Below are 11,641 nucleotides of genomic sequence, written 5' to 3' on the forward strand. Positions count from 1 at the left end.
TTGTTTTATTTTGAAACAGTTTTTCTAAGTTACTGCAAGCCTAAATTGGCCGAAGCTGGCCTTGAACCTGTGATTCTTTTGTCTCAGCCTTCCCAGTAACTGGGATTACAGGCATGTGTCACCATGCTCAGCTTTGAGATTCCCCCCCCCCCAAAATAGTGGGGATTGAACCCAGGGGCTATTCTATCTCTGAACTACACCCCCAGCCCTATTTTTTTATTCTTTATTTTGAAACAGGGTCTCACTAAATTGCAGAGGGCCTCACTAAGTAGCTGAGGCTAGCTGCAAACCTGTGATCCTCCTGTCTCAGCCTGAGATTTTTGAACTTCAACCTCATTGTTTAAAGTCTCTAATTTTGGCTATCCCAGAGAGAAAACTTACCCTTGATGGTAGCAAATACCTTCAGATTCCTTTTCTCACAAAAATATTAGTTTGGCTTTGGTTTAGGTCAAGATTTCTCAGTCTTGGCACTATTGATATTTGGGACTGACTGGATAATACTTTGTTGTGGTAGACCATCCTAAGCATTGTATAGCAGTTGACCACATATCTGGCCTCCAGCTACTAGATGATTGTTATACTCCCATAATTGTGAATATCAAAACTATTTCTAGATATTGTCACTTTTACCCTGGGGAGCAAAAATCTATCCTGGTTGAAAACCAAGGGTTTAGATAACTTTAACTTGGCTTAACAAGAAATGCATGTCTTTTCAACAAATGACCTACCTAAAAGTGTCAAAGAATTATTGATTCCATGATTAGTATAAAGTTTTAGAGAAAGCTGGGTTTTTGTCCTCATCATTGTTTTTCCTCCCTCTGAAATAAAGTGAATCTAGGATAATTGATTCAGAGAGTTTTAAGAAATATTTTTGAGACATAAGTCATTTTTAAAGATTTAATGTAACAAGCTACTAAAATTATTGTGCTTTTCTTCTAGGTAAATCATGGGTTTCTCAAGGTGGTCCTTACCCTGACAAATGAATATCACCTAGGAACTTGTCAGAACTGACCAGGCCCCAACCCCAGATCTAATCAGAACTCAGGGGATGGGTCTCAGCAATCCATGCTTTACCAAGTCCTTTGGCTTGTTACAAGCTAACATTTGAGAACTCCTTCCCTAGGAAAAGGAACAGACATTATATTTCTTGTAATAAAAGTAAACCATCCCAATTCCAGAGTATTTTTGTTCCCAAATACTATTTCCTGAGACCTGGTGATTGATTGAAGGCGGGTAGAGAGAGATGGTGTGTGAACGTGAAAGTACAGTTTAGCAGTTACTGATATAGAATAATTTTGTAGGTTCTGTAGAAGTGGGATGTTGTTGGATAGGAGATTTAGGAAGAATATCAGGATTTCATTTTAAATCTACTGAGTTTCACTCAAGAAGCTTAGCATTAAGAAAACAAATAACCCAATCAAAAAATGGGCAAGTGACGCTGGGTGTGGTGGTGCATGCTTGTAATCCCCATGCTTGGGAGGTAGAGACAGGAGGATTGTGCAGGTTCAAAGGCCAGCCTCACTGGCTTAAGAGATCCTGTTTCCAAATAAAATATGAAATAGGCCTGGGAGTGTAGTCTGGAGATAGAAGGGTTCCATCCCCAGTACCACCAAAAAAAAAAAAAAAAAAAGGGCAAGTGAATTAAATAGACACTTCAACTTCACAAAAGAAGAAATTTATTTATTTATTTATCTATTTATTTATTATTATTATTATTTTTTGGTGGTACTGGGGTTCCTGGAAGCCCTTCTACCTCCGAGCTACACTCCCAGACCTATTTTTACATTTTCATTTTGGAAACAGGGTCTCCTAAACCAGCACACGCGGCTGGCTTCGAACCTGCGCGATCCGATCCTCCTGTCTCCGCCTCCCAAGCGCGGGGATTACAAGCGTGCGCCACCACGCCCGGCACAAAAGAAGAAATTTAAATGGCCAATAAATACAGGAAAAAAATGCGCAACATTAGCAATCAGAGAGATGCAAATCAAAACTATTCTGAGATTTCACCTAACTCCAACTAGGATGGAAAACACAAACAACAAATGCCAGCAAGGATGTGGAGAAGTGGGAACTCCAATACATTTTGTTGTTGGGACTGCAAATTAGTGCAACCACTTTGGAAAACACTATGGAAGATCCTCAGAAGAATGGGAATGAACTTATCATTTGATCCAGCAATACCACTTCTGGGTATCTACCCAAAAGAAAGAAAACCAAACTACCAAAGTAATACATGGGTATCTATGTTCATAGCTGCACAATTCACCATTGCCAAACTATGGAACCAGCCAAGATGTCCATCAACAGATAAATGGACTATAAAACCATAGGATATGTACACAATGAAATTTTATTTAGCCATAAAGAAAAACACAATTACATCATTTTCAGGGAAATGGATGGAACTGGAGGACATATGCTAAGTGAGATTAATTAGACACAAAAAACAAGAAATCAGATACTTTCCCTAATATGCAAAAGCTAGGGAGAAATTGGTAACAGGAGGAACTCTAGACAAAGGAGGAGATTCTATAAAGGAGCAAATAAGGTGACTTAACTGAGGGGATGGGAGGGGGGAAGAGGGAAACTCTCTAAAGCACATGATGTACTTAAACATATCAAAGTCAATCCACTTAGCCAAGTATGGGAAGGAGGGAATGAGGTGGGGATTGAGTAAGGGCTGATTGGTTGATGTGTGCATGTATGTCTCCACCATCTTTTATCCCATTAAGATATATGACTACAATGCACCAATAAAAATAAGTAAATAAAAATAAAATAAAAGATAAAAACATCTCCTGAGTTTGGTTGTTGAGTAGGAAACTTACCATTTCTACCTCCCACTTCATTTAATGTATCCCATATTCTGTGTAAATGAAGATAACATTTTCAGACACATTGAACTTTTTAGGTGCTCTTGAGTATCTTGTTCTCACTATTTGCACCCAGCTTGTCAGAATCTGCTCAAATCAGATGCTGCCTTGTTCTTGCTCACCCAAACATAAGTCTTCAGTCTTCCCCTCAGTCATTCACAAACATGTTATTTATACTTTTTTTTTTGATGTGCTATAGCATACCCAATGTTTTATCTCCTCTAGATAAAACAGTGTTGCTCAAACTTGGTCTGAGAGTGGATATTGATTAGCAATCTGTTAAAGGCCTACAATAAAATAAGTTAGTTTAGTTGACTTTTTTTTTTTTTTTTTTTTTTTTTTTTAGTACTGGTGATAGCACCTCTGACCTATACCCCAAACCTTTTTATTTATTATTTTTTATTTTAAGACAAGGTCTCAAGCTGAGAGTCTCAGCCTCGCAGGTACAACTGGCCTCAGCTGACTTTTTTTAATCAGTGCATTGTTGTCATACATCTTAATGGGGTACAAGATGGTAGAGGCATACATGCACACATCACTCATTTAGCCCTTCCCCAATTCCTACTCCACTCCCTCCCTTGGCCTTCCTTCTCATGTTTGGCTTAGTGATTGACTTATGTTTATGAATGTACATCATGCATATTAGGGAATTTCCCTCTTCCTTCCTCCCATCCCTCTCAGTTAGGTCACCTTATTTGCTCATCTATGGTGTCTCCTTCATTTTCTAGAGTTCCTTCTATGACCCTTTTTCTCCCTAACTTCCACATATTAGGGAGGACATCTGATTTTTTACTTTTTATGAGTGACTAATCTCACTTAGCATAACTTAGCATAATGTTCTCCAGTTCCATCCATTTCTCCACAAATGATGTAATTTTCTTCTTCTTTATGGCTGAGTAAAATTGCATTGTGCATGTATCCCATACTTTTGTAATCCATTTATCTGTTGATGAATATCTTGGCTGGTTCCATAGTTTGGCAATTGTGAATTATGAGGCTATGACCATACATATGTATATATTAGTTTTGTATTTTGGTTTCCATTCTTTTGGTAACCAGAAGTGTTATTGCTGGATCATATAATAGGTTGTTATTCCATTATTCCAAAGTTATTCCATTATTCTGAAAATTTCCCTTCTTCTGAAGATCCTCCACACTGTTATCCATAGTCATTACACTAATTTGTAATACTATCAACAATGTATTAGAGTTCCCACTTTTCCATACCCTCGCCAACATTTGTTGTGTTTTGCCAGTTTCCATTCTAATTGGAGTTAGGTGAAATCTCAGGGTAGTCTTGATTTGCACCTCTCACTGACTGCCAATGATGTTGAGCAGTTTTTCATACATTTGCTGGCCATTTGAATTTCTTCTTATTTGAAATGTCTATGTGGTTCACTTGTCCTTTTTTTAAAATTTTTTGCGTTACTGGGAATGGAACCCAGGGCCATTCTACCTCCGAGCTACACCCCCAATCGTATTTTTTATTCTTTATTTTAGAAACAGGGTCTCACTTAGTTGCAAAGGGCCTTACTATGTAGGGGAAGCTGTCTTCAAACTATGACCCTCCTGTCTTAGCCTCCCAAATGCTAGGATTACAAGTGTGTGACTCTATGCCCGGCTCAGTTGCCCATTTTTTGGCGATTGGGTTATTTGTTTTCTTAGCATTGAGTTTCTTAAGTTCTCTATATATTCTAGATATTAGTCCTCTATCAAAGTAGTAGTTGGCAAAAATCCCCCATTCTGTTGGCTTTCTGTTGAGGTTCTTTTTGTTTTGTTTTATTTTGTTTGTTTTTTTGTGTTTTTTTTGTTGTTGTTGAGTTGTTTTTTTTTTTTTTTTTTCAATACTGGGGATGGAACCCAGGGACTATTCTACCTCTGAGCTACACCCCCAACCCTATCTTTTTATTCTTTATTCTGAAATAGGGTCTCACTGAGTTGAAAATGACCTCACTAAGTAGCTGAGGCTGGCTGCGAACCCAGATCCTCCGGTCTCAGCCTCCCGAACGCTGGGATTAAAAGCATGCGCCACGACGCCAGGCTTCTGTTGAGGTTCTTGATAGGTCAGTTGACAGTTTTAATAGGAAATTTTTAACTGAAGAAGACAGTGCATTGATATACAATCTGACATGAGTTCCTGATATTTTTGTAGATTGGCACATCGAATGGCATTGTACTAGATGGCATTTGGTATTATTTACCTATGATTCCTACCATATTATTTTGTATATAATACACATTGCATAAAGCTTCATTGAATGAATGGATGATACAATAAGGAACGATACAAAAATGGTTTCCTGACTGTGAGAAAGCTAATGCAGGAGATATGTCCTACCTGGCTGCCAGAATTTATGCAGCTATTGAGATTTCTCCTCCTCCTCCTCCTCCTCCTCCTTCTCCTCCTACCTTTAGTTTTCCTTTTAGAGAGGAAGAGGAAAGCTGAATGAATAACCTACTATTCATAATTAAAGATACAGCATAATTTAAAAAAACAGAAGTAGAAAAAATCCTTGTATTGGTTCAAAACAAAACGTAAAAACTTAAGCACCTAGCATCTTGTAATCAATATTCTCATCAGGAAGATGGAATTTATTACTCTGGGTTATTTTACAAAATTTTCTATCTGTTTTTAATCATTTAGTCTATTCAGAATTGGAAAACTAAAAAACAGCAAAAAAAGGAGGAAATTTTCAAATTAAAAGAAAAGGCAGATAACATACCTATGATATATCATACTAAACCAGAAGATAATCAAAAGCAAAAAGAAGAACAAAGAAAGAAACAGAAATTGGCAGTTGAAGCTTGGAAAAAACAGAAAAGTATAGAGATGTCAATGAAATATGCCTCCCAGTTAAAAGAAGAAGCAGAAAAAGAGAAAAAGCAGCAGAAAGAACGTCAGCGCCAGTTTAAACTAAAATTACTACTAGAAAGTTATACCCAACAGAAGAAAGAGCAGGAAGAATTTTTGAGGCTTGAAAAGGAGATCAGGGAAAAGGCAGAAAAGGCAGAAAAAAGGAAAACTGCTGCTGATGAGATTTCCAAGTTTCAAGAAAGAGTAAGTATATATATTTTCTAAATAATTTTAAATGCTACATACGGAGGCATTATAGATTCAATTCAGCAAAAGCCATTTGAATGCATTCAAATGAGTAAGCATGCTCACTAACTTCTAGTATGTTATAATCTAGTGGGAAAAATATATGCAAATAGGAGATTTTAGTGTAAAGTGGTAAGTAGTATGGTGATTGAGATCTAGACAGAGTGCTTTAGGTGGTGGATATACAAGGAGAGATGTTTACCATAGTTAAAGAGAAGGTGATGTGTGAGTTGAGTCTTGAAGGAGAATAGAGAGCTTTCCTAGTAGAGCAAACAGCCTGAATAGTATTTTGGAGGAGTGTAACAGCATGGTTTATTGGAGGGAACTAGAAATATTTCAGTATTAGGGTATCGGGGAGGGGGGATAGGAATATGCAGGAGATGAGGCTGAAAGGTAGCCACAGGCCAGGAAGTGAGTGTCTTGTCATCTCTGCCAGATGCCATCCCTGCCAAACCACCTAACTTTATGCCATAAATGATTTGCTTGCTTGTTCATTCTTATCTCCCCACCATAACATAAGCTCCATGAGGGCCGAGATTTTATGTTTTTTATTCATGCCTATACGCTAGGGTTGGGTGTATTTTATATACTCAGCATATACCTAACCCATTTTCTCTCATCACCTCACATGTGGAACATCCATTAAAAAAAAAAAACTCAGTTAAGAAAAACATATACCACTTGTGGCAACTTTGAAGTAGTTATTGATAACTGCTGAATTGAAATCTTGGAACCATTAATCTTTTAATCTTTTTAACCATTAAGGGTTAAAGAACTCAGGTTATTTCTAGGTGGCAGGATTATATAGAATTTTAAACACTTGTATACATGAAAAATGCTAATAAAATCAATTGGAATTTTGTCCAAAAAATATTAAACAAGGAAGGGTATTTTAAATGCAAAGGGTACAGATAAGATAGAACTATTATGAATATAACTGCTACAAATTACTTTGTGGATCAAAAGACATTGCACATTCATAAAGCAAAAAATAAGAGATATGATGAAAATAATAGGAAAAAATACATTAATAACTTAGTCTATATAAAAAAATTGTTCCTGAATAACAAAATATCCCATGCCTCCTCACTTCCCCAAAAGATAAGCAATTCAAATAATAAAAGACTTAAAGAAAACCAGTAAAACAAAATATAAAATATGTCATATATCTGTTGCTAGATGAAAAGGGGTTTAACTTACCTGTTAAAAGGAGTTTTAGGTTGAAAGTAAAACAAGCAATAGCTAGTAGAAAACATTTTAGGAAGGACATGTATATGTTAGTTATATTTAGAGAAAAAAAAGCTTTAGAGAAAAAAAATATATACATATATATATTTTTGTGTGTGTGGAGGGGGTCTGGGGATCGGACACAGGGGCATTTGACCTCTGAGCTACAACCCCTGCCCTATTTTTTATTCTTTATTTTGAAACGGAGTCTCACTGAGTTGCAGAGAGCCTCACTAAGTAGCTGAGGCTGTCTGCGAACCATGATCCTCCGGTCTCAGCTTCCTGAATGCTGGGATTACAAAGCGTGCGCCACCACGCCCGGCTTTATATTTATATTTTAGAGAAAATAAAGCCTTTATTGGAAAAGGTTAATATTGGAGTACTGATAGTTTAGATACATTAATTTTACCTGCAAACAACTAAATTTTAAGCAAATTTTATTTTAATGTAATATTTTTTGGTTTTTTACTAGGATTTACATAAACTTGAATTGAGAATTCTGGACAGACAGGCAAAGGAAGATGAAAAGGCAGAAAAACAAAGAAGACTGACAAAATTGAAAGAAAAGGTACTTTATAGAGAGGTTAATTTATTTTTCATTTTAACTGAGATTAATATTATATATATATATATGTTAATGGGGTACAATGTACTATTTTTCAATACACCTTATAAATATTTAAGTGAGGTGAAACATATTTATCTCTTCAAACATCATTTCTTTATGACAAAAACATTCAAAATCTTTCTTCCATCTTGTTGAAATTTATGCTACATAATTATTATTGATAGTCACCCTACTATGCAATAGTATACCAGAACTTTTGTTCCTAACCTTAACTTAGTACCTATTGATCAACTTTTCCCCATCTTACTCCTAATTGTCCTGATTCCTTGATTTGTAAGCAAATTTAGATCAAATCTATTAAATATTAGAAAGCATACCTTAGTACAATTAAGCAGCTATCATTGGAATAAGCACCTTTCTCTTTCTCATTGAATTATCTTCCTACTCATCATTCTTTTCATTCTTTCTGTATGAACCTGTTTTATACCTGTGTGAGCTGTGAACATTGTTTAATCTCACTGGTAATACTCAGAATTAAAGGTGTTGATAATCATCGCAGATTAAGCAAAGGACTCACTAGTGGCTAGCCTAAATTTATTGTCTGGCTATATCAGTGTTATACTTAGCTCTACTTTATCTCATAGTAGAAATAGAAAAAAATAGAAGAAAAGAAAATAGTATAATTAGAAAAAATAAACTAATAGTTTATTAATAGATTGATATAGTCCACATTTTATTTTAGCTATATAAGCACAGTTAGAGGTTAACTGAATGGGCTCTAGTTTTTTTATTGTCTAGCTGATACAAAGTATGTTTTTTAAAGCTGCTTTTGTTTTGTTACTAAATATTTTACTCACTTAACACAAACTTACTTCAGATAAATTAACTGGAACTTAATTTTACTTCTGATTATAGGTTGAGAACAATGTTAGTAGAGATCCTTCTAGGCTTTACAAACCTACCAGAGGTTGGAAAGAACGAACCAAAATGATAGGACCAACAGGCTCTGGACCACTTCTACATATCCCACATAGGTAAAAAGGAGTTTAAAGGGGTGTTCACTTCAGAGAAATTTAATAACTTTGTTTATATCTTATGGAATTTCTACATGTGTATAATATTTTATAGTTGATAAAACAAACCTATAACATTTAACATCTAATAGAATTGGTTTGGTTTTTTAATTTTTTACTTATATATTTGTAATTGCTTTTCTTTTTTCTTTAGGGCTATTCCAACCTGGAGACAAGGAATATAGAGAATATGAGATAACTGAATTGCCATTCATTTGATGAGAGTGTTAGGGTATGCAGTTATACCAAGAGAGGGTGACTAACCATGTTCTTTAAATATCACTAGACTAACTAGATTGATTTTTGTGCTATATGTGAACTGAGAAATGTTTTAAGTTTCATGCAGCACTTCATTAATATTTCCTCTTTCTGCTAAGAGGGTTGTTAAGATATATATTGGCATATTGTTGATGTAAAAGTCATTTAAGTAAGTTTATGTCACAAATAATTCCATTGAAATACTCAATATTTCAGAGACATTTTGTCATGGAAAAATAAATTAGGATAGAATTTTTTTAACTAAAAATTTATAACTTTTATAACTTCAAAGTAAGTTAAGTAATAAAAATGTAAAGTGTTTTTTATAAACTTATGAAATAACAGTACTTTTTAAAAGTTGTCAGTTATTATATTTTGTGTAATAAACATTTTGTATTTGTTTGAAGCATGCTTTGTTTTATATAAAGAATATTTCAAAACTATACTCCATGCTTCATATACCCTATTAATTGTATTATTTTGGTTTCCTATCATCCTTTTGGTTTCCTTCTGTTATTCTAAATTTTCTCTTTATTCTTTTTGGACCTCACACATTTACAAAGTCTTTGTGTCTTTACATCTTACTAATACAGATTTTTTTTTCTACTTTTGATTCCCTCAAAGTACAAAATTTCTTTGTTCTGAAACATTAGCTACAATAAGCTAGCCTTAAAAGACTAATTTTTCTAGCCGGGCGTGGTGGCGCACGCTTGTAATCCCCGCGCTTGGGAGGCAGAGACAGGAGGATAGCGCAGGTTCGAAGCCAGCCACGCGTGCTGGCTTAGGAGACCCTGTTTCCAAAATAAAAATGTAAAAATAGGTCTGGGAGTGTAGCCTGGAGGTAGAAGGGCTTCCAGAAACCCCAGTACTACCAAAAAAAAAAAAAAAAAAAAAAAAGACTAATTTTTCTTAGTGTCATGTATAATGTTTTACAATTGCTGGGTAAAAATATTTGGCCAAAAGAGTTAATTTTTAAGTTTCTAAACTTTTGTACATGAAAACACAATTTAACTTAACTTTTCGTATGATAAAAATCTTAGGTTCTAACTTTATAAGTTCTCATAGTAAGGATACCATATTTTTAAAAGTATAAAAAAGTGTCTTAGAACTTTTACTTTAGAATATCTTTAATTGTAATTTGATATATACAGGCTAAATGACTCATTTATTATGAGTAGTGGTCAAAACCTTTTCCAATTTAACAGTTAATATTCAAGAATGTAAATTCCAAATTTTAGAAACCAAATTCCAATTATATAATTATAGATGCAGACTGACAAAATTGACTCAAAAGATCTTTACAAAGTTAACTCAAAAGATCTTTAATTGGAAATGTCCATCTTACATTATTTGTATATAACTTTTAAAAATTTGAAACAGTTCAGAAATAAAATACAAGATAAGGGAATTTTACAACAGACTTTAACAGCTATAAGAAAAAGGAAAGCAAATCTTTCTTATGTGGCTTTTTTACCTGTAGCTTTTTGTTGCACACAAATGTAGCTTTCAGTTTCCTGCCTTTAAGCTAAGCATTACCACCAATGTGATTCTTAGGGCTTTGGCTTTTTATTTTTTGTTGTTGTTGCTGGAGATTGAACTTAGGACCTTAGCATTTCAAGCACAGTCTACCACTAAGCTATGCTCCCAGCCCTGTTTTCTTTTTTGTAAAGGAATGTGTGAAAGTATTACTGAGGGAGTCAATTTGAGTCTGAAATAAATGAGGAACTTATTATATGGATCCCTTATGTAAATGATATAGGTGAATCATAATTGAAAATATCTTTAGTTATAGATTCTTAGATGAGATGTCAAACATTTCTCATAATGGTTTAAAAAGTAAACTTGTAAGAAATTTAGGAAGACAGTAAAGAAATGTTGTATATGTAAAGAATCTATAATTCTAAGACATTTTCCAAACTATGGATTTTATTATAATATAGTCTTAGAGTACATACTGGTTTTTATATAATTACTTAATAATACATAATATGTATTTTCCTGTTTCTACACAATTTATTTATATTTTTATGTTCTTTTCCTCTTTTTTTTTAAATTTTTTTATTGGTGCATTGTATTCATACATCTTAATGGGATGCAAGATGTTAGAGGCATACATTCACGCTTCACCCAATTAGCCCTTACCTAGTTCCTACCCCATTCCCTCTTTCACCTTCTCATGTTTGGATTAGTGATTGGCATGTTTGTTAAAGTACATCATGTGCATTAGAGAATTTCCCTCTTCCCTCCCTCCCATCCTCTCAGGTCACCTTATTTCCACATCTATAGTATCTCCTCCTTTGTCTAGAGTTCCTCCTATGACCCATTTTCTCCCTAGGTTCCGCATATTAGGGAGAGCATCTGATTTCTTATTTTTTGTGTCTGACTAATCTCACTTAGCTTAATGTCCTCCAGTTCCATCCACTTCCCTGTAAATGATGTAATTGTGTTTTTCTTTATGGCTGAGTAGAATTCCATTGTGTACATATCACATAGTTTTGAAATCCATTCATCTGTTGATAGACATCTTGGCTGGTTCCATAGT

At 34.5% G+C, this 11,641-nt stretch overlaps 1 protein-coding gene across 2 annotated transcripts in view; it reads left to right on the plus strand.

The window, feature by feature from the left end:
• Positions 1-9,026, plus strand: part of CCDC112 (coiled-coil domain containing 112) — a gene marked incomplete at both ends in the record, with an annotated part of 28,608 nt that extends 19,582 nt beyond the window's left edge. The window contains 4 exons of one of the 2 annotated variants that reach the window (XM_080699041.1): positions 5,518-5,931; positions 7,673-7,768; positions 8,684-8,802; positions 8,996-9,026. In XM_080699041.1, coding sequence (XP_080555167.1) covers positions 5,518-5,931; positions 7,673-7,768; positions 8,684-8,802; positions 8,996-9,026 — 660 coding nt within the window. The remainder of the gene's footprint in view (positions 1-5,517; positions 5,932-7,672; positions 7,769-8,683; positions 8,803-8,995) is intronic. The other variant, XM_080699042.1, reaches the window with a different exon arrangement.
• Positions 9,027-11,641: the final 2,615 nt, after the last annotated feature.

Source organism: Muscardinus avellanarius (genome assembly GCF_963383645.1).
Source record: "Muscardinus avellanarius genome assembly, chromosome: 7".
NCBI lineage: Eukaryota > Metazoa > Chordata > Mammalia > Rodentia > Gliridae > Muscardinus > Muscardinus avellanarius.